This window comes from Strongylocentrotus purpuratus, unplaced genomic scaffold (assembly GCF_000002235.5).
Source record: "Strongylocentrotus purpuratus isolate Spur 01 unplaced genomic scaffold, Spur_5.0 spur5_scaffold_7, whole genome shotgun sequence".
Classification (NCBI taxonomy): domain Eukaryota; kingdom Metazoa; phylum Echinodermata; class Echinoidea; order Camarodonta; family Strongylocentrotidae; genus Strongylocentrotus; species Strongylocentrotus purpuratus.
Window position 1 is genome coordinate 37,242,627 of NW_022145613.1, and position 23,433 is coordinate 37,266,059.

Here is a 23,433-nt window from a genome sequence, read left to right on the forward strand (position 1 = left end):
TCTGTATCATGTCTGCTCTATGGCGTCTGTAGGCAAGAGATGGTAAGTTGAGATGTTTTAGTCTCTTCTCGTAACTCAAGTGTCGTAGCATGTCTTAGAACTTCCTTTACTGTATACCGGTGCACACGGGTAGTCGCTAGAAATAGTCCAATAGTTCTTTGTTCTCTCAACCCATGTGTTCTGGGAGAAGCAAATTCCAGTCATTCTGAATGTCGAAGTGATGCAGTAAGGTCCGAATTACATAACATTGCAGCAGAAAATTTTATAGTTATTTTGTGGAACAAACTACAGGCCCAATTCGGTAAGAATACGATACTGTACTCATATCACACTTGTGATTAGCACACTGACAAGACTCCAATTTTAATACTTTTTAATACTTTTTAATACCTTCTGAATGGAATTTGTATTGCATTTTATCACAATTTTTCAATATTACAGTTAATTGAACTCATATATCTATAAACATTGTACTTTTTTGGCTAGCAATATTTCATTTTTTTTTTGCTGTTGTTATTGTCACTACTTTAATGTTTTGATTTAAACATTTATTCATTGTTATAAATTTGTTCTCTTTTGCTATGTTATCTTTATATATATGTACATATGTTTTTGAATGCTTTTTATATGATTGTTGTAAACTTGCATCTTTAGTCTGTGGACTTTTTGACAAGTCATGAATAAAACCTTATTTGAATCTCGAATCATATGTTATTTGATATATACTAGAATGCAAGGATATATCTTAATATAATCTCAGCTAAGTTTGGTAGAATTTTATATGAGTTTCGTAAAGATGATTAGATGTTGTACCTTTAGGAGTAGACAAAGAGATGAGTGTGTATATTGTATAATGTACACAACATATTATCAAGCCCTCAAGATTTGGGTATAATATTGCAATAGAAAAGAAATATATAACATTGTCCATGTCAATTGTCATGCTGTAAAATGCCCCCCCCCCCCTCCCCCCAATTACAGGTTTAACTGTGACCATGGTCAATTAACAAGTTTCTTATCGAAATTCATCTTGGGTGCATGGCTCTGGCAGGATCAGGAGTGGGCAGACTAGCAGGTGTTCCATTACAATTGTCTGTTCCCAGCCGCATTCGGAGCTAGGTCCTTAGCTCCCATAAAGGAGCTGGCCAGAGAAAATATTGACCAGGGATAGAGTAAACTGTATTTTGACCATGGCTAGTGGCCTCTTGTATGTTATTGATTTTTAATGGTACATGTACTTCGGACCAGTTGCTTTGTGTAGGGACTTGTTTGTCGATGAGATTTGTGATATATAGGAGTGTAATAAATGCATAGAAACTCGAACCAAGTAAGTTAAGACGGTTAGATTTTTAGGAAAAGGGAGATTGGTATTAACTTTAAATGTCAATGAATGAGGCCTTAGTTCTAAAACACTCAGGTACATTTTGTAGGTATTGAATGTTACATATTTAGTAAAAATACAATACATGTTGTATAACTCTTAGATATTTTAGAATGACGTAATAATCAAGAAAGTCAAGATAGTTTATAAGCTAACTCGATCAAGGTGTTTATTTAATAGTCATTCACTAAGAAATATGGGTGCAATTGATGGGGTGCAGATTTGCATTCACCTACTCTCTAAAAAAAAATCGAGTGATCACGGACGTCACTCCACTGGAGAGTGAAAATGTAGTGAAAATAGAGTGAACATTCACTCTTTTCTTCTTAGAGAGCACTCTAAAAATCGATTTTTACTCCTAAACAAGTGATCACGGACGTCACTCCCAAGAAAGTGAAAATAGAGTGAAAATTCACTTCTTTTTTTTAAAGAGAGTACGTTTATTTGGCAAAGGGTGCTGCTATTGTACGTAGCAGAGGGTACGTGCTGATATTGTCACAGAATTGTACCTTTATTTCTTAGTGTGCATAGTATAGATGTATAGGAAAAGTTAGTTAGTTTCCCGGAGGTCTCAGCTAAAACAAAGAGATAGTATCTCTTTGGTCAAATATAAACACTGTAAGCATTCGTGACCTACATAGAAAACGCAAACAAAGGGGTGATTTTCATAGATCGGACGCGATCCGCGCGGTGCCGCAATAAGGGGTTAAAACGTCCACTTTGGGCCATCTTCAAGAAAAAGGGTACTTTCTTTTAAATGGTTCAAAATTCTGATGTACGCGCCGGTATACGCCGGTAGCCCTCAGAGCCAGACCGGGGAAGAAAAAAGAGGGTAATAATTGCCCATTAGCGAGACCGATCGACGCCTACGCCCGTCTCCTAAGCTAGTTATATATCAAAGACGATAGACGTGCGGCGCTCTGTTTATCTAGCGCGATCGAGTCGGTAGCATTTGAAAAACCAACCATTCTCTGATAATTAAATCCGTTTGTCGATTTCCATGTTTATACATGTAGGCAGGTGTCCATTCGGTGCTCATGGTCAGTGTTAGGTATAGAGCCACTTTGCGCTTCAGTAGATCAAGGTGGATGCCCACAATACCGACCCAAACCTACCAAGTCTCACACTTAGGCCTAAAAAAAGATGTTGTATTGCCCTTTAGGTGCCAAAACATGGGTCGGTCGGTCGGAAATTTTTTTTTTTACTTTTTTTTTTTTACTCCCTATTTCTCAGTTTTGAATGCTTTAATACATTTTTTTCTTCTAAAAAACGGTTAAAAAAAACTGTTTTAAAAAAGCCGACCGTAGATTTCAAGATTTTTGGGTCTGTCGCAAAGGCCAATACAACATCTTTTTAGGCCTTATAGCTGGTCCCTTTAATTATATATTTTGTGTTTGCATAGTAAAATAATATTTGTTCAATCTACAGTATGTACTTTTTGTAAACACCGCATATACTTTATACAAAACGCATTTAGATATTTATATATTGTGCAAGTCACTCACGCTCTAGTGCACTCGAACGTGATTATTTTTAGACCGACGACAACTTCAATTGTATTCCCTATCACACTCCAAAATGCTCAAGGTGATATTTTACAATACTCGTTTAGGAGTCCTCTTTTATGAAATACCCGTGTAGTGTGTGTGTATTCGGTGAAAAACACGCGAAATCCCCATTTAGGGTGTATATTGGCTACATTTCTGCTTTGTCGCTGAATTCACACAACAACGGTGAGGTAAGCACACATAGAATTTTATTTTCTATTGATTCCATATTTTGCTGCATGTTTATCTGCTGGTAGGGCCTACAATGCAAGCGTTAAATTGGATTTTTAACAGTTTAAAATCCAATTCTGTTCACGTTAAAGATAAAGGTGAGTTCTGGTAATGCGATTGCGTTGCGTAAGAAAAGGTGTGGAATGGATCAGATAAAGTTTATATTGTAGCATGTAAGTATTTGTGTGCACTGCAAGGTTCTGGAGTCATCAAAATCATAATAAATTTGGCCCAGTCTTGGTAAAGTAACAAGCACTGTACACGGAAAGATGTATATGGGACTACACAAATGGTGTCGGGGCTAGTACTACCTTGATTTTCATATCTTTCTACGCTCATTACTCAGCCAGTATACATTTTCTTCCGAAATTGTTTGGCACGTGAAATTTATTTGTAATCTTGAACATTCAGTGTAAATTTCGTTTGATTCTGTGAGAATTCTTCTTTTTTTTTTTTTAAAATCTTTAAAGGTACTATGTCCCTTTTGCAGCCAACCTCCAATTCTGTAGAACTTTGCAGGACTTATGAATATATCATGTATGTCCTATCTTTGAAATCTAAACGTTAGCAGTGTCCTAATATTCAAATTATTCAAGTAAACCCGTTTACTTGCTAGACTTCACTGTCAGAAACTATTGAGTGACTGACTTGCTTTTTTTCTTCTTTGGTAATAGCATACATAACATAAGCTGTAAAGGGTACATTAGCATTTTTCTACATCAATAACCCACTTCTTGTGATGGCCAAAATTAAACTGATTGAATCTTTGCGCAGCATAAACCGTATGACCATTCGGTACAATGGCCTGAAAATCAAGACTATTACTTTTTTCTTTTTTTTTTTTTTTTATTTTTTTTTTAGCTCGTTCTTATATAGCGCTTTTCAGGACCGGAGGCCCTCACAAAGCGCTTTACAGATAAGTATATTATTACCCCGGTCATTGGATTCAGGCTTACCCGCACACAATGTATGCACATTCTCCACTCCCTGGGGAGCATTCCAGCCAGGCGTCATTTTTACATGCGCACACTTGCTAATCTATCCACATTAGCTTTCGCATCCTACCGGGTACCCATTTAACACCTGGGTGGAGAGTGGCAAATGTAGATCAATGTCTTGCCAAAGGACATTAGTGCTGCGGCGGGACTTGAACCACGGACATTGTGATCCACAGTCCGGCGACTTATCCACTCGTCCACAACACCTTATTGGCTCTATAGCTCCTAAGTCGATTTGACAACTAATAGTCGTTATTTTCCCACTTGAAGACATTTTCAAGCCCCACCTTTTTTTGGGAAGTTCTAAATTAGTATCATCTTTTAAATGCCGTTGGAATTTAACCTTTTCATTTTTTTGGCCTGCAAATGGGACATAGTACCTTAAAGCGCCTGTGAGCAAACATCTTAAATTCATAGATCTCTATGCTAGAATGAAATGCCTGAGCTCAATCTTGGAGCTTGACCTACTTCACAATCGTTCGTACAGGACGTTTGTAGCAGCAGATATTTGGGGCACAAATGGTCGACATGGGATGTGGTTCATTCTTTTTTTTTATAACTTTAAAAACAGTATATCTTTTCAAAATGAACGAATTTTTGTTCACTTTTCGTCAAAATGTCATCAAACTGATTCCTGGATTTTTCTTTCACATCTCCACACACTACCACCCACATTTCTAACTTATCCTCATTAAACTGTGTTAACGAAGATAAATTTATCTTCATTTAACAACTAAATGAGGATAAATTTATCTTCTTTTAACAGCTAAATGAGGATAAATTTATCTTCATTTAACAGCTAAACGAAGATAAATTTATCCTCATTTAACAGCTAAACGAAGATAAATTTATCTTCATTTAACAGCTAAATGAGGATAAATTTATCTTTATTTAACAGCTAAACGAAGATAAATTTATCTTCATTTAACAGCTAAATGAGGATAAATTTATCTTCATTTAACAGCTAAATGAGGATAAATTTATCTTCGTTTAACAGCTAAATGAGGATAAATTTATCTTCATTTAACAGCTAAACGAAGATAAATTTATCCTCATTTAACAGCTAAACGAAGATAAATTTATCTTCATTTAACAGCTAAACGAAGATAAATTTATCCTCATTTAACAGCTAAACGAAGATAAATTTATCTTCATTTAACAGCTAAACGAAGATAAATTTATCCTCATTTAACAGCTAAACGAAGATAAATTTATCTTCATTTAACAGCTAAACGAAGATAAATTTATCCTCATTTAGCTGTTAAATGAAGATAAATTTAACCTTATTAAACTGTGTAAATGAAGCTACCGAAAAACGAAGGCGACCACGTACGGCGAACTCGTCTTCTTCTTCTTCGTCGTAGCCATTTCGAAGAAAATTCAAAACGCGTACGTTATAAAAGGAAAAATTAACAGATTATGGACAACGTAACCGCGAGTGACGATGTCGAATCGAAGAGTGATCTTAAATCTGGTGCTGGCCGCGCGTGTACCATAATATGTTGTTCGTGCCCAGACTTTGTATACTATTAGACAGAGCTCTAGCTGTTTACAAACAACGGACGCATTGCCCGCGCTCGGCTATTGTTCTCTTTGTTCTCTCTTTGGTTATTGCTAGTCTGCAGACACAGACCCTTGACAGCCATTATGAGTAAAAACAATGTCTAAATTTCAAACATGAAAGTACTGAGTTATGTCATGTAGCTGCTTCTGACACAGTGCAATACTGGAAAAGAAACATAACACCTTAAGCAGAATCTGATAGTCCTGATTATTTCATGTGGTTTTATTCAAGAGTAAAGTTGAGTCTGTGTTTACAGACTAGGTTTGAGATGGTGAATAGATAGAACTAATAATCCCCGTGCGACCGGCTATCGACGGTCTTGGGAGAATTTGGGTGTATCATCTCTCTGGTGTATCTGTACATGGAGGTAAATGGGTGTATCATATTCGTAAAATGCAGACCTTTTAACAATCTATCAGGGTGGTTACTTAATTCGCAAAAATTCACCTTTCAGAAAGAAAACGTGCATTTTTGCTAAAATTAGAAGACAAGACACAGGATGGGGCTGCATTGGGCTAAATAGGCCTATATAAATTATAATGTTTAATATTATCAGGGAACCAGCTGTGTGCCCGGCCGCAAAAAATATATGAGCAATATTATCTTTAAAAATGCAAATACATGTATTTCACTTTGACTATTAAGAGCATAAATCGGAGGGAAAGATGAAAACAAACGATATTTATTTTATGTGCTTGAAAACTTGACTTTTCTGACTTTCGCTGAATATCCGTGTTTAAAAATTGTAAACTTGGCAGAGTTTAGAATGGGCCATTGGACAGCATACGGTCTGGATATGTAATTTCTTTCTTGTTCAAAATCCTAATCGATGTTTTGTGGAGTTCATCGGCATGAGAAACTTTCTTTAGTTACAAACCAAAGCATGATAATTATGATCGATGCCCCATAAGAAGTGCAACTAAATCGTTCGGAAAACCATGCCTAAAGTATAAACCAACTGCAATTATGTACGAACATGTAAAGACATGGCACCTAACCGAAGATAGGCCTATATACTCCTCCTATAGAATGCATTCGATATTATGAACTTCACATGATTGTTGGTAAATAATATAGTAGGCCTATATCATTCATAATAGTAAAAAAAAAATGAAACACCCATTTGGTTTCATTCAAAATCTATATAAGCCCATAATTGTTATGGGTCACAAGTCCCCTTGAAGTTGACGAGCATGTCATAGAACGTATACCGAGACACACAACTTTGCATGAGATTCCTTGCAAATTCTGATAGGTATAGGCCAATATAGTTTTCAAGTTTACTGTTCATACAGGATATGCCATTTCCGCCTATTTTGACGCTAAATTACTACACATTTTAAACAAATAATAATAATAAAAAACGCAAGAATGGCCGTATAATAATAGGTATGGGGTTTGGGGTTTGGCTACGTCAGCGGCCCCCGCCCGCCCCCGTCGTAGGCCTTAATACACATTTCATTTTGTTGTACCAAGGCTATCATGATTTTAGGAATTTTTTTTATTCATGCAGCAAAGGATGGGGGCACGAATGGCGGCCCAAGAAAGATTGACACATTTTCTATGAGCATTTTTCGTCGAGGCACGGGGGCCGGGGGGGGGGGCACGGCGGGCTGGTCAATGTCCGGCCCCTGGATCCGCCAAACTTCTTCATGTTTCCACGAGTCCATGTGATCGCTGCCATCGCAACGCGCCCCTGGTTGACCTTTTTGTGAATTTGTATTCATCTCTGCTTCAGTGTGGGTTTATAATTAATATTTTCAGAGTTAAAGAGCCAAAGAGAGAGAGAGAGAGTTAAAGAGTCGGGTTGGGTTTTGCGGCTTCAGCGGTACATCCCCGTCTGTACCAAATCTGAGTCCCCCCCCCCCCCCCCCCCCCCGCGCCGGCCGGCCCCTCCGGTTCCCCAGCACGGAACCTCATGAGTTACATCTCTTAGGTCAATGGGCTGTATATAATAGTGAAGGTACTATGGAAATTGGAAAAGCACCAGACGGGGGCTGATCAAAGATTTCCCAACAATAATAATTATGAATAAGACGCCTTGAAATGTGAAAATCACGCAAATTCCAGGGATTCCCGATTATTATTATTATTGTTATTATTATTATAACCATTAGAAGGGGTCTAGTATTAGTATTTTAATAGTAGTAGGAGTCCAAAGGGGCGGTGGTCGGGGGGGGGGGGCGTTCCCTCTCAATTTTCTTTTAGAGGCGGGGGGGGGGGGGGGGGTCGCTCCCGCCGGCAATTTTGAAAAAGTGCACACAAGAAGCTCTGGAGGGCCCAAGAATGCAGCGTTTAGACTCAGAATTCAGCCTTTAAAATTATTTGCTATTGAGTCTAAGCGCTGCATTCTTGGGCCCTCCAGAGCCTAAAAGTGTGTTGCAGTCTTTAGTCAGTATTTGCTATACATTTCATGTGTGCACTTTTTCAAAATTTCAGGCGGGAACGACCCCCCCCCCCTCTAAAAGAAAAATGAGGGGGAACGTGCCCCCCCCCCCCCCGGATCGCCGCCCCTCGGACAAGTACTACTAGACCCCTACTAACGATTATGATAATAATAAAAATAATAATAATCGGGGGCTGGAGGGGAGGGAGTGGCTCTGTAAATGGAAATAATAATTCGGGCTAACTCATATGTAGGGACAACTCAGCCCGACGACTCCTACTTGGGCATGCATGATGTATAAAGGTGAGCACATTGTGTTGGGGGACCCTCTAAAATTTGAAAATGTGCACCCCTCTTGAGCGACAGGGGGAGGGGGGCATCTCCCCAAAAAGGTAAAATTAACGTGTTTTTTACACGTTTTTTTTTCCCCGGCGGGGGGCGGGGGAGGCGGGCCCCCGGATCCGCCACTGGCGACTTAGTGGATGTACACACCCTGATAGCTGGAGTATTACTGTTTATGATTATTGTCACTTAATTCTGCTTCGGAAGCGGCCGCTCGCGCAAATTGGAGGGAATTAATCCCTGGAATTTGCGTGACATTCAAATTTCAGGGCGTCTTATTCATAATTATTATTGTTGGGAAATCTTTGATCAGCCCCCGTCGGGTGTTATTCCAATTTCCATAGTACCTCCACTATTATATATACAGCCTATTGACCTAAGAAATGCTCATGAGGTTCCGTGATGGGGACCCGGGGGGGGGGGGGGGGGGGGGGTGTACTCAGATTTGGTTTATACTTTCTATTAAATATAGGCATGGTTGCCCGAACGATTTAGTTGCACTTCCTATTGGGCATCGATCATATCATGCTTGGGTTTGTAACTAAAGAAAATGGCTCATCCCGATGAAATCCACAAAACATCGATTAGGATTTTGAACAAGAAAGAAATTACATATCCAGACCGTATGCCGGTGTGCCGGCTGTTCAAAGGCCCATTCTGAACTGAGTGAACTCTAGCTGCCAAGTTTACAAATTTTAGACACGGATATTCAGCGAAAGTCAGAAAAGTCAAGTTTTCAAGCACTATAATATCGTTTGTTTTCAACTTTCCCTCCGATTCATGCTCTTAATAGTCAAAGTGAAATATATGTATTTGCATTTTTAAAGATATTATTGCTCATATATTTTGCGGCCGGGCACACAGCTGGTTCCCTGATAATAATTATTAAACATTATAATTTATATAGGCCTATTTAGCCCAGCAGCCCCGTCCTGTGTCTTGCCTTCTATTTTTTAGCAAAAATGCACGTTTTCTTTCTGAAAGGTGAATTTTTGCAAATTAAGTAACCACCCTGATAGATTGTTAAAAGGTCTGCATGTTACGATTATGATACACCCATTTACTCCCATGTACAGATACACCAGAGAGATGATACACCCAAATTCTCCCAAGACCGTCGTTAGCCGGTCGCACGGGGATTATTAGTTCTATCTATTCACCATCTCAAACCTAGTCTGTGAACACAGACTCAACTTTACTCTTGAATAAAACCACATGAAATAATCAGGACTATCAGATTCTGCTTAAGGTGTTATGTTTCTTTTCCAGTATTGCACTGTGTCAGAAGCAGCTACATGACATAACTCAGTACTTTCATGTTTGAAATTTAGACATTGTTTTTACTCATAATGGCTGTCAAGGGTCTGTGTCTGCAGACTAGCAATAACCAAAGAGAGAACAAAGAGAACAATAGCCGAGCGCGGGCAATGCGTCCGTTGTTTGTAAACAGCTAGAGCTCTGTCTAATAGTATACAAAGTCTGGGCACGAACAACATATTATGGTACACGCGCGGCCAGCACCAGACTTAAGATCACTCTTCGATTCGACATCGTCACTCGCGGTTACGTTGTCCATAATCTGTTAATTTTTCCTTTTATAACGTACGCGTTTTGAATTTTCTTCGAAATGGCTACGACGAAGAAGAAGAAGACGAGTTCACCGTACGTGGTCGCCTTCGTTTTTCGGAAGCTTCATTTACACAGTTAAATGAGGTTAAATTTATCTTCATTTAACAGCTAAATGAGGATAAATTTATCTTCGTTTAGCTGTTAAATGAAGATAAATTTATCTTCGTTTAGCTGTTAAATGAGGATAAATTTATCTTCGTTTAGCTGTTAAATGAAGATAAATTTATCTTCGTTTAGCTGTTAAATGAAGATAAATTTATCTTCGTTTAGCTGTTAAATGAAGATAAATTTATCTTCGTTTAGCTGTTAAATGAAGATAAATTTATCTTCGTTTAGCTGTTAAATGAGGATAAATTTATCTTCGTTTAGCTGTTAAATGAAGATAAATTTATCCTCATTTAGCTGTTAAACGAAGATAAATTTATCCTCATTTAGCTGTTAAATGAAGATAAATTTATCCTCATTTAGCTGTCAGTTAAATGAAGATAAATTTATCTTCGTTTAGCTGTTAAATAAAGATAAATTTATCCTCATTTAGCTGTTAAATGAAGATAAATTTATCTTCGTTTAGCTGTTAAATGAAGATAAATTTATCTTCGTTTAGCTGTTAAATGAAGATAAATTTATCTTCGTTTAGCTGTTAAATGAGGATAAATTTATCTTCGTTTAGCTGTTAAATGAAGATAAATTTATCCTCATTTAGCTGTTAAACGAAGATAAATTTATCCTCATTTAGCTGTTAAATGAAGATAAATTTATCTTCGTTAACACAGTTTAATGAGGATAAGTTAGAAATGTGGGTGGTAGTGTGTGGAGATGTGAAAGAAAAATCAAGGAATCAGTTTGATGACATTTTGACGAAAAGTGAACAAAAATTCGTTCATTTTGAAAAGATATACTGTTTAAAGTGATTTTGAATGCAAAGTTGGATATGTTTTCCTCCTTTGCATATCATTAAACAGTATATGTTGGTACACTATACGTGTACATGTATAATAAAGTAATCTATCTAGGTGTGCTTAATTCTCATGTAATTCAAAAGAGATATATTAATAGAATTCAAAACGCAAAAACAATGTAAATATTACTTACCTTCTTCGCATTCTCGCATTCGACATTTGCCTAAGCAGCCTGCTGATGAGAGAACAATACGAAAAACAATCTGTAAATATTGTATTGTCTGTATAGAGACAGTTTATTTCATGGAGTAAATTATAATTTCTATCGCTCGTCGACCTTTACGGATTGGGTCCACTCTGGTACATGTTGGTTACAAGGACAATGCTCAGGGGCGGATCTACGGGGGTGGGGGAGGGGGTTTAAACCCTCCCCTTTGGCGACCCCAAAGCACACCAAAATTTCAACATTTTAAAATTTCGGGGGTCCACTACCCCCGCCAACCCCCCCCCCCCCCCCCCCCCCCCCACTGAGCGAAATTGGTCGGCGCGATTTTCAAATTTCGGGCCCGCCTCTTGGAAAATCCTGGATCCACCGTGGGTTAACCCCCCCCCCCCCCCCTCCTTAGCAAAAAGCTTGATCCGCCCCTGGTGCCCCTCCAGGGATCCAGGAATGGGAGCCCCGGAAACTCTCGAGTCTTAGCAATTTAGAACCTTCAAGATAGCCGTCGAGTACAATGAGTACTTGTTTGCACGCACATGCGTCATCCTTTAAGGTCATCATGGTTAAAACCATACATCCATTCGATGGATCATTTGTATAGTTGTACAGTTTCCTGCGTTCTGATTGGCTAAAACTATTCATCCATTCGATGGATCATTTCGTATGGTTGTACAGTTTCCTGCGTTCTGATTGGCTAAAACTATTCATCCATTCGATGGATCATTTTGTATGGTTGTACAGTTTCCTGCGTTCTGATTGGCTGAAACTATTCATCCATTCGATGGATCATTTTGTATGGTTGTACAGTTTCCTGCGTTCTGATTGGCTGAAATTATAGTTGTACGAATAAGATCCGTCATACGTGGTCGGCTTCTTTCACATTTAAAAAAAAAAAACTTAAATGTATAAGATTTACTTTAAAGATAAAGATCAGTTCTGCTCATGCGATTGCATTGTGAAAGAAACGTTGTGGAATCGATCAGAAAAGGTTGATCATCTAGCATATAAGTATTGTTGTGTACTGCAAGGTTCTGGAATCATCAAAATAATAAGAAATTTGGCCAGCCTTGAACTGGGGTATGGGGATATTACGTAACCAACTGGTTACGTAAACCAGTTGGTTACGTGTATGCCCATACCCAGTGGCGGATCCAGGGGTGGGCCGAAACGGCCGCGGCCCCCCCCCCCCCCCTATTGGCGGCGCAAAAAAAATGAAAAGGAAAAAAGAGGAATAAAAAAAGAAAGAAAAAAAAGAGGGAAAAAAGGAGAAGATAAAAGAAAAGAGAACAAAAAAGTAAAGAAAAGAGAGAGAGTTCAAAAAAGAGGAAAGAAAAAGAAGAGAGGAGCCGGGGAGAGGCAACGAAATGGCACTAAAAATTAGTGACAGTAACGACGAATAAGGGAAAGACAAGGGGAAGGGGGGTGCGTGAAGGCGGATGCATTGAGGGGGGGGGGGGAGGGGTGACTGGCCGTATTCTTATTTTTAGGTTATGCGAAACTGAGTCGAAATTATGCTTCTTTTCAAAAAATCTTAGCATGCTTGTTTATGTTAAGCCGTAGTGCATGAAAAGGTTAGTGTAGAAACACTTCTGAAAAGGCGGCGCCCGGCCACTCCAAAAAAGAACGGCAGAATGGTAATCCATAAATTATGGGGTCATTCTTGATGGCTTGGGAGTCGTTATTAAGGAGGGGGCCGGCCCTACTCAAATGGTAGTGACGGTAACGATGGATAAGGGAATAAGGAGGAAGGGATGCACATGCAGGCGCGTACACAGGGGGGGGGGGGGGTCGAACCCCCCTCAAATTTTTGTCAAGTTGTCAAGTTGGTCCTGATGTGTATAATGCGTAGACCAGGGGTTCTCAAACTTTTTCTTTGACGGTCCAGAAGCAATTTCTATGAAAGCTGTGAGGCCCGAAATGACACTTGTATACTGAAGATAATGAGGCTTGTTTTTGGTCTATACCAGATCCAAGGAGAATTGTTACAGTTTAAAAAAACAGAACCGCCAGTGCTTCCACTCGTTTAAATAGAGTTTCCTGAAAAATAACACCCAATATCCTGGAATTTGAAGGAATTTTCTTAAAACTTTCAAAATGCCTCTTACGTGGATTTCTTATTTGGATGAATCGCTATGACGTTTTAATATATATTAATTATTGAGTGGGCTTATTTTGCTTTCTAATGGATCCATACAACATGGCAGAGCTTAAGGGGCCTGGCAGAGGCTTTTCAAGAGAGAAATTGTCTTTAGGAGAAAAAAAGAGGTTATTTCTAAAATGAAATGAAAGGGTTATTGACTTTCAAAAGAGAAAATTGTCTATAAGAGAGGAAGAGAGGTTATTTCTAAAATAAAATGAAAGGGCTCTTGTCAAATAGCCCTTTCATCTCATTTTTTCTCTCGAAATAAACTCTCTTTCTCTCTTATAGACAACTTTATGAGATGGAATCTTCAATCTGAAGCCTTTTTTGTGTTCTTTGAAAATAGCACACTGAATGGGGGCAGTGCAATTTAAATTTTAAGGGATGGATAAGAGTTTTTATCGCTCTTGAAAGTCAAATAGCCCTTTCATTTCAGAAATAAGGCTCTCTTTCTCTCTTATAGACAACTTTATGAGATGGAATCTTCAATCTGAAGCCTTTTTTGTGCTCTTTGAAAATAGCACACTGAATGGGGGCAGTGCAATTTAAATTTCAAGGGATGGATTAGAGTTTTTATCGCTCTTGAAAGTCAAATAGCCCTTTCATTTCATTTTAGAAATAAACTCTAATACATTCCTTGATATTTAAATTGCGCTGCCCCTATTGTGTCCTCTTTTTAAAGGGCACAACAGAGCCCTCAGATTAGGCAGCAAGTAGCAAAACAAACCCGTAACACTGGACACAACATTCAATGGGATGATGCCCATATCATTGAGTTTGAAACGCACTTCTGGTCAAGAATGGTAGAAGAAGCATCTGCATAAAAAGGATGAATCCTTCACTGAATAGGGATTCTTGCTATACACTTTTACCTTTGTGTAAATAATAAAAGGTCCACGGGCGTGGTTGTTAGAAGCTAAAACTAACATATAACTCTCTCCAATTTTGCAGGGGAGCCTTTGTCGGGAGTCTTTAATAATAAAAGGGATAAATCCTTCACTTCTTGCTATATGTTACCTTTCTTCGCTCCAGTGATCTCGAGGCAGCAGACAGCAAGAAATTGTGTAAAGAATTTGCTGTTGCCGGGAGTCTTGCATGGGGCGGAGCCCCAGGAAGTTCTTGAACTTTAAAAAAAATAGGAAATTCCAAATAGTCGTCATGAGCGATATAAATTGTAATTTCCTCCTTGAGAGTCACATAACCCCTTTCATTTCATTTTAGAATTTAACCTCTCTTTCTCTCTTAAAGACAATTTCATATAACTTCTGTTTTCGTATTGTTGTACTTTCGTCCGCAGACTACTTAAGCACATGTCGAGCCAACTCAGTCGGAAATGTAATATGTAGGCCTAAGTGTAAAGTTAAGTTTCATGTTCTTCCATTTTTCTTTCTTTCTTTCTTTCTTTCTCTCCCTCTCTCTGTCTCTCTTATTTTCCTCTATCTTCTTTTTTAAAAACATTATTCTTTCTTTTCTTCTCATTTTCTGTGTGTGACATGCGTTACGCGTACGTCTATCAATATCTTAATATGGTAGATTTACATTTTGATGTTTCCCTTTGTAGGTGCACCCCCCCCCCATGTATTGATCTCGATAAAAAATAATAACTTTCTCATTAATTCTATTTCCAATATATCTAATACTTGCACTAATCTCCAATTTTAAAAAAAATTGTCTACTTTCTCTCAAGACAACATTATATAAAGGATTCAAAGGCTATCTCGCGAGTAATCTCTCAATTTCTAACTTCCTGCTTTCCTCATCTCCCAGTCTCCCTTGCTTTAATATTCCTCGTTACTTCCTTCCAATTGAACTCCAACTTAATTGATGTTATACACTGTATCTATTCTTCAACTACAGGTAGATGCAAATGTTACTCAAAATCCATTATATAAATCACACTCAGGATACAGCCAATTGACAAGAATTGCTTCAATCTATATTTTACATGTATCATTAATATATGGTTTTACAATGGATATGGTGATGAGTTGTCTAGGTAACATGTTGATGTGTTTGTTAAAATGTATTACCATGGTGCACCTTCTTGGTTACAAAAAAAATATGTGTATGTATTAACGTAAGTTCGTGCCTTTACATATCACAGTAGAAATCAATGTTTTATATTTGATGCAGAATAATATTAATATTTGGAGATTAGAAACACAAACAGTTTCCATAACCGTTCAAGTGTTTCAAGAAAAAGTTAAGCAAACTTTCTCCTGGATGTAAATTCACACTAGCGTATAGCACTAGCGAGCTCTCCGATCCAGGCTAGACTCTTCGCGAGCGGTTTCATTGGAATTTTAAGCGGTTTCATTGGAATTAATCGAGAAATTCCCCTCGCTATAGCGTGTAAATAAAAAATACGCCGACCGGCCATACGTTAATGGCAGTGACGGTAACGACGGATTAGGAGGAAGGGGTGCATACGTTAACTACAAGCGTATTGGGGATGATCATACTATCATTTTAGAGTGTGCAATCTGGGTCGGAATCCAGCATAATGGCCCGAATTCACAAAGCAAGGTTTGAGCTCAAACCTCCTTTTGTTTCGCCAAACCTCCTTTTGTTCTTTACAAACCAGGTTTGTAAAAAAACGCGTAAAACGCGTCATATGACGTACGAAAACCAAGGTTTGTCGACAAACCTCCTTTGTGAATTCGGGCCATAATATTTATAAAAAAGAGGTTCACATAAAAGCACTCATGATAAAGCCGCGCCCGGCCCCTACAACATCATTTTGGATTTTCAGATGATGGGGCGGGTGGCAGGGGTAGGGGGCAAAGTTCGCCCCACTCTTCAAGTACCCCCCCAAAGGGCCACTTTTACTTTGTAAAGAAGTGCCCCTTCCCCTTTTTAACTCGGATAAGCGCACATTTCATCAACACATGTGCCCCCTTTCCTATCTGATAAGGGCTATTTAGAAAATGAGACCCTTCATAAATAGAAAGTGTCCCTTTTCATCTCTGGTAAATGACCATTTTCATATATGAGAAGTTAATTCTTTTCACTTCAGTGCGCTCTTCACCTCCGATAATTGCCCCTATTCAAATCTAAGAGATGCTCGTTTTACTTTGAAAAGTACCCCTTCCCCTCCTGATAAGTATTCTTTTCATTTATGATGGGTGCCCATTTTCACCTTTGCTAACTGCCCTTTTATTTTGAATCGTGCCCCCTTTCCTTTCTAATAAGGGACCTATCCCCTTTTCATAAATGCCCCTTTTCACTTCTGATAAATTAATTTCTGATGGGTGCCCCTTTTCCGTCGACAAATGCCCATTTCCCATACTCATACGTGCCCTATCTCATTTCTGGTGAGTGCCTCCTTTCAGGTGTAAGAAGTGCCCCGTTTGAACCTTTGATAATTACTCTTTGTACCTTGACACATGCTCCTTTTCTTTTCTAATAAGTGTCTTTATCCCTTTCGATTTGTATCCCCTTAACCTCTCATCATCGGGCACGTAGGCACGGGGAGGGGGGGGGCACGGGGGGGGGGGGGCACGTGCCCCCTAACCTGCTCATCATTAGTCTTGCACCTAATTTAAAGCGACTAAGAGTAATTTCCCCTAAAGCTCGCTCACTCCCTCGCATTTATAGATGATACAATTATATGTCACTTTAAAACAAATGTTTTTTCAGTCTTCCGTGATGCTTATAACCCATCATGATTTGGTTTTTTCCTCTTAATTTTTCACTCTGCGACCTCACAGATCTTACATTTTTTTCTCGCTCGCTTTGCTCGCTCACAAATGAATATTCAGACAATTACACCCAGCCGAAAGTGTGATGCTTAAGCAATATCTTGTATGATATATAAAGAAAAACAAACATTGAAATCATCCCTGATAATGAAATCACAATGAAAGGGTATATACCAATGTCTAAAAAAAAATGTATATTTTCGCTTTGTAGGTGCCCTTTTTTGTTGGTGCTTTCCACTTTGGAAATAGCTCCGCCGCCCCTGCTTACGCATTAGCGCCAGCGTTAATTTCACGCTTGCGCGCACAGGGGGTGTCTATGTGTGTGTGTGTGTGGGGGGGGGGGGTTCCTCTCTAGCTCTGAAGCTGATATTTTTTTACCTGGATTCGTGCGATTCGATTAATACTTTTAGAGGGAGTCTGAGGGGTGATGTGCCCCCCTCTGAAGCTGAATTTTTTTTTGATTTTTGAAACTGGATTCGTGCGTTTTGGTTAATACTTTTTTGGGGAGTCTGATTTGATTTCAAAACACCTGCAGTAAATGCGGGATGGGGTTGCAGCCTCTCTTTCCCCGAAAATTTAAAAATTGCCAATATGCATTTGTTATATCTTATCTCGTATATTTTGGTGACAATTAACACTTTTCACAACATACATAAGCTCGAATTTCCGCTCACTCGCTTCGCTTACTCGCCAAATTATTAAATCAGGAAATAAATATTGAGGCAAGAGGCTTCAGCCCCCACTGATGGAAATGTCAAAAAATTGCGAGCGAGCATAACATGAAAACGGGGAATGTTGATATCGGACAAAAGATGTGACGTGAGCATGTCCCCTTTCCAAAATAATTGTGCCCGTTTGTAGGCACCAGTACACTATTAAAGTACAGCGCTTCTAATATGACCTTGTCAGTATTGGTAAGTTTAAATAACGGTCTGCGCGAATTTCGAATTTCCGGCCCCCCCCCCCCCTATTGGAAAATCCTGGATCCGCGCCTGCATACCCCAGTTCACTGAACACTATCTCAATGCACTATTGTTCTTTAAACATTAAACGACCTTTTACCCCAAAGGCTATGTAATATGCTCACGTTGAATAATTTAGAAGAAGTTGATTTTATATTTTGCATCGGAAAACCAAACGATTATTTTTATTAACCTAGTGCAAATATTTTACATCACCAGGTAGATGAAAGAGACTCTGTCGACATGACGGAGACAATTGAAGCAGAAGAAGGGAGGAACATGACGCCGTCCACACCTCTCTCGTCGCCCACGCATTCAAACTCCACGTCGACTATGGATTCAAAGTCCAGGAGGGGGTCAGAATTAGGACCCTATGAAACAGGACCCCGCGCTTGGATCGTCATCGCCGCGTACTTTTTCCTGCATTTAATCGAGATGGGCATCCTCAAAAGTTTTGGCGTACTCGTCAGTGAACTCGTCGTCCAGTTCGATACAAACCCTGAAAGTCTTGGATTCATCATCGGTCTTTACCATGGAATCTCATATGTTTTGGGTAAGACTCTTTAAAGGGATCCGGTAACTTTGTCTTAGGTCCTTTAGAAATAATCCTTGATTTAGCTCATGCTGCAATGTCGATAATTATAAACCTTTAGGTCAGTCAGGAACTCCATGACTTTTACAAGCCGATCGCCTATCTGATTATCAAGATATTAATGATTGGAATTACATATTTTGAAAACCGTTCGCTGAACGTTTTTCATAACACTACAGTCTATTAGGGAAAACGAGTATGGTAAAAACCGGTCACTCAAAGACTTTTACTTTTTTGAGGCACTTCTTGATCATTTTGAAGCGCGATTTTTTTTTTAGGGCATTAATATTGCACCATATCACAGACACTTGTAACATGTAGGACCGTGTATCTCAGATTTAACATTGTTAAACGATCCCTGACTCTATCTATCATCCCGAAGCGGGGAGGTCACGAACTTGCGGATCAGGGGGGTAAAAGAGCAACACTTACCACACAGAATAATAATAAGGACAAGGGTTATAAAAAAAGATTTTCTCTAAACTGCTGATTTTTTATTCTCACTAGGTTTCAAAAGACGGTCTCCGTATCTGCTAATTTGCCGACTACCATCACACGTTTTTGATTTAATGTTTCGGACAGGATGACGTACCCAGTCGAGACCTCCTCCTTCTTTATCGACGCCTTTATAGACAAAGATTTGCCTTGTGCATGAAGTGTCATATCTTGTCTTGCTTACCCGGCATAGCTTACTCCCGAAAACATCCTATAGCGTCGACGTCTAATCCGATCGTGTTTTTATTTTGTTTCTGTCACTATTCCCACTTTTCTTGAATGACGCATCTCCATTAATTAATTCCTATATCCTTTGTTCTCTCCACCCCCCCCCCCCCCCCGTCTCCGCTGCAGCTTCTTTCATCGCACCTCTGTCAAAGCAAGAAGCATTGGTAAGGCCGTTGATGTTAACTGGATGCTTCATTATGGGCCTCAGTCTCTCGCTATCATCAATTTCACCAAATATTGCCTGGTTCACTGTTGCAATGGCCGCCTCAGGTAAATAACGGGGGAAGGTAAACTGCGCATAATTAACTCCTTGTAAACAACTTGACTCTCCCCCATCTTGGGTATAACATATGGAACGACGGTGAAGTGTGGTAGCTATTTGAGGGGAACTGACATAATTGGGGGGGGGGGGGGAGGTGGGATGATAGGCAACAGTCTTAGTCGGTTAAAGTGATGGAATAACACGATTGCAAAGACTTTCGAGAAATCGACTCAAGGGCAATATGAATAACGTATTGTTTTGCCTATAAAATGTAGCACGTCATTGTAATAGTGGACATGTCTGTTAAATTGACAAGTTTTAAAATCACGGTTGTCGATAGTCAGTTGATACAGCGCAAAGGGTCGAGCAATTTCCTCGTAACAGTGGGTATATTAATATGAAATGTTACGTTTCACGAATTTTAACGAGACTTGTTAAAGTTGAGATTTGTTTCTAGATACGATTGAAGTTTGTCCGCTTTGAGTCGGGTCGAGATACAGGTACACGTGTAAAAAAAATGTCTTGTATGAACAAACAGAAATGTGAAACAGCGAGGTATAGAAGAATACAAGAAGCAAGATCTAGAAATCAGCTCCATAGTGTTGATGGCGGAAATCGGATAAACACCCTTCTCTATCACTACTTGAATGGTTATTTTTCTAATAAAGCTATATGTACCATAATATGGGCATGAGGCCAAATGAAATGAATTCGTATAGTTCCTCCCCTACTGCTTCCTTGTTCATTTGTAATTTGCTATATAACATTTGTTGTTCTGAAATTAAATACAAAAAGGAATCAGAAAGCATCTGGACAACGAGGCAGCAAAAAGCATCAATTAAGTACATTTTCAAATTGTTTAGGAGGCTCTAAATTACATGTAGAAATAAAAGTATATCTACAAAATTAGCTTTAACAACCCAATAACATTGTCGTTTAAAGGAAACATATTGTTTTTCTATTTTTTGACAAAAACAGGCGAGAAACTAGAATTCACGTTTACTTGGCCGCCTGGAGGAAGGCAGGCTCATACCTTTAATCACGGTTTTGCAGAAGGACGTCAGGTTTCTGTTCAATAATTTCTTAATACAATGTTTATTTAATTTCTAAGAACTATTAACGCTTTTGCCAATATTCTCTTCACTACTTTTACTATCATATTTAATGAGGGTCTCTTTGTTTTGTTTCTTCTCTCTCATTCTCGCTCCAGGAGTTGGGTTTTCCCTCATTGCGGTGATGACCTTTATGGTTTTCAGCCTGTACTTCGACAGGCGCTTTGCTATTGCGTTCGGGATGGGTGATGTTGGCTGTGCCGTAAGTGTTGTATTACCGTTAGCTACTGAGAAGATTCTGGAATGCTATGGGTGGAGGGGAACAATCCTTATATTAGGAGGAATAGCTTTTAACATGTTCATCTTCTGTGCCATATTGCGAGATCCTAGGACGCTAGGGAAACGAAGAGCCAAAGGTGCTTTATATTCAGAAGTGAAAGAAGAGGAGGGTGGTTGTCATGAACTTGCCGAACCAAACAAGGATATAGCTAAGGAAGAATTTCAGTATGATCCTTTACAAGTATCTGTGGAAGATCAGCCACAAATTGTGAAGAGCCATAAACTGAAAGATTTGTTGCTGAGACCAATCCGATGGCTATGGCGTGTACTTGATTGGTCGCTATGTCGGGATGAACCTTACCTCATTTGTATCTTTCTTGCTACGTTCATCTTCGGTATGATCACTACGGCATGGTATATCTTCCTGATATCTCATGCGGTTGCTAAAGGTATCACCCTCTCTAGAGCAGTTCTTCTTTCCGTGGCCTCTGGAGCCGGTGACGCCGTAGGAAGATTCTCGCAGGGTCCTATTATTCACAATCGCTGGATGACTTGTTTAGGACTGTTCATGGTGTTAGCTGGACTGAACAGTGTTGTGTTTTTCTGTGATCCTCTCCTGGAGAGCTTTGAATGGCTGGCGTTTGGAACATTGCTGAATGGCATCTTCTTCGGAAGTCAGATGTCCCTGTCGGCGATCATGCTTAAGGTAATTACATCAGTGTTCCTATGTTGTTATAAAGGGCACCCTCTTTATGAAAGATTGTGGTCAGAAGTACTGTACATTTGTTTATTTATTGTCCGTATGAATGGCTGTTTTCCGTTTCAGTGGAGGCTCTGACTTATAATTGTAAGAACAAATCTGATTATGAAAATATCACATACATCGATGTGGTAAGTCCGTCAGAATTCGATTTTAACATAATTTTTAAAAAGCCCTACAAAGTGCCCAAAGAGCACAAAAATCTTTACTACTTTAATAAATTATTTGAACCTCAGAACGCTGTCGCTCATGATATAAAGAAAACGTTAAACTGAACTGATATTTAAATATAATTGTATATTGTTCCCGGGTCTTTGGAGAGTTACCGTGTATGGTTGTTATGCATAAAAGCTGGCCAACTACAATCCACGTTCAAGTGAAAAGATTTATTCAACTGAATTATGGCCCACCAAGTATGGACCGTATGCTACTACAATTTGAACTCGACGCCAAGCTTACGCTCTTGGTCCTAAATCACGTTTGAAAAGGAAAGTTACTATAGTATCTAGCTTTTTTTTTGTTGCTAAACGTGATCTTATACCGGGGTTGGGTTAAGAGAATTAGTAGGATACAGACCTGTGCGTTAATGACTTAGGAGTGTAAAATTATAATGATTTGTGTTCTTCACAGGAGTACACGCCACCTTCAAGACTGCCGACGTCATACGGTTTGTCATGTGTAGCGTTTGGCCTCTCCGAACCCATTGGCGGATTCACGGCAGGTAAACCTACAGCACCTTTTTGTGTATTTTTTCTTGATTTTTGGGGGGTGTGTTTTTGTTTGTTTTTAACCTTTTCTTTCGTCACGGCACCTATTTGTTTCGGTTTTTTGTTGTTGTTGTTGGTTTCATTGTTATTTGTTTTTACCTGACTGCTTAGAAAGCATGTGTATACATGTAAGTAAGTAATCATAGGACTTGGTAATGATGATCAATGCCTTACAAAAGGGCACTGGAGCATCAACTTGGTTTTGAACCAGGGACCCCAAGAGACCGCTGCTCTGCCACTGAGCCTCCCCCTGCATTGTATAAAAGCGTCGCGTTGATTCCATCGTCTCAGCTTCATCACAGGACACTCTGGCATGCACTCATCAGGACATACATTTACAGACACACAAACACACACCCATTGGTGTCTTAGTATAATACATGTATTTGATTTCTAATACTTTGTTTTCATTTATTCTAAAATATTATTTCATTAAAAATTAATTCATCTGTCGCGGCATCCTGTTTATAAAGACTTGTAGAGTGTATTGAATAACTACAAGTTGTGTATCTTTTCGTTCTCTTTTTTTCAGGTTGGATTGCGTCCGTTCTTGGATATGACATGATGTTCGTTTTCCTGGGTGGATTAGGTGTTGTCTCCATTATATCTCTTGTTCCAGCCTATATACATTACTGTAGACCATCTAAAAACACCGCTGTAGAAGAAACCAAGTGTGAATAAACTACATGTACATGCTCACTCTATAGAAAGTGTAGCATATGAAATGAATTTTTTTTTTTGCAATTGTAAAAACATGCTTCACAAGAACTAACATTCTTCGTACAAGGTATATATTTATATTGATACGAAATTTACGTTGAGACAAAACATTTCAAGGTTTACACGCCATTAAAAAAAAACATGTTGGAAAATTCTCTTAGCTTTTAAAAGGAGAGTCTTATTTTTTGCTTGAATTTCAATTTGGCACAATAGCCGGTCTTCAAGAATATAGCAGAGATCTTAAAACGCTATTAAAAAGAAACAAACAAACTAGCAAA

General features: G+C 39.0%; 1 protein-coding gene across 2 annotated transcripts; it reads left to right on the forward strand.

Annotated features, from left to right (window-relative positions):
* Positions 1-172: 172 nt before the first annotated feature.
* On the forward strand, positions 173-23,433 carry LOC757208 (monocarboxylate transporter 12-B). Of its 2 annotated transcripts, none has more exons than XM_011665956.2 (6): positions 173-301; positions 18,220-18,553; positions 19,442-19,585; positions 20,788-21,614; positions 22,299-22,389; positions 22,968-23,433. In XM_011665956.2, the coding sequence occupies exons 2-6, from the start codon at positions 18,244-18,246 to the stop codon at positions 23,114-23,116; spliced, it is 1,521 nt and encodes a 506-aa protein (XP_011664258.2). In that variant the 5' UTR covers positions 173-301; positions 18,220-18,243; the 3' UTR covers positions 23,117-23,433. The 2 variants fall into 2 exon arrangements, with proteins under 2 accessions (XP_011664258.2, XP_011664259.2); XM_011665957.2 differs by lacking the exon at positions 173-301 and adding an exon at positions 2,675-3,119.

Bases quoted from the DNA above. Each gene is read 5' to 3' on its own strand.
- LOC757208 (XM_011665957.2), top strand. From the start codon at position 3,006: ATGAAATACCCGTGTAGTGTGTGTGTATTCGGTGAAAAACACGCGAAA. The intron at 18,554-19,441 runs GTAAGACTCTTT...TCTCCGCTGCAG, and splicing joins TGGAATCTCATATGTTTTGG to CTTCTTTCATCGCACCTCTG. The intron at 19,586-20,787 runs GTAAATAACGGG...TTCTCGCTCCAG, and splicing joins TGTTGCAATGGCCGCCTCAG to GAGTTGGGTTTTCCCTCATT.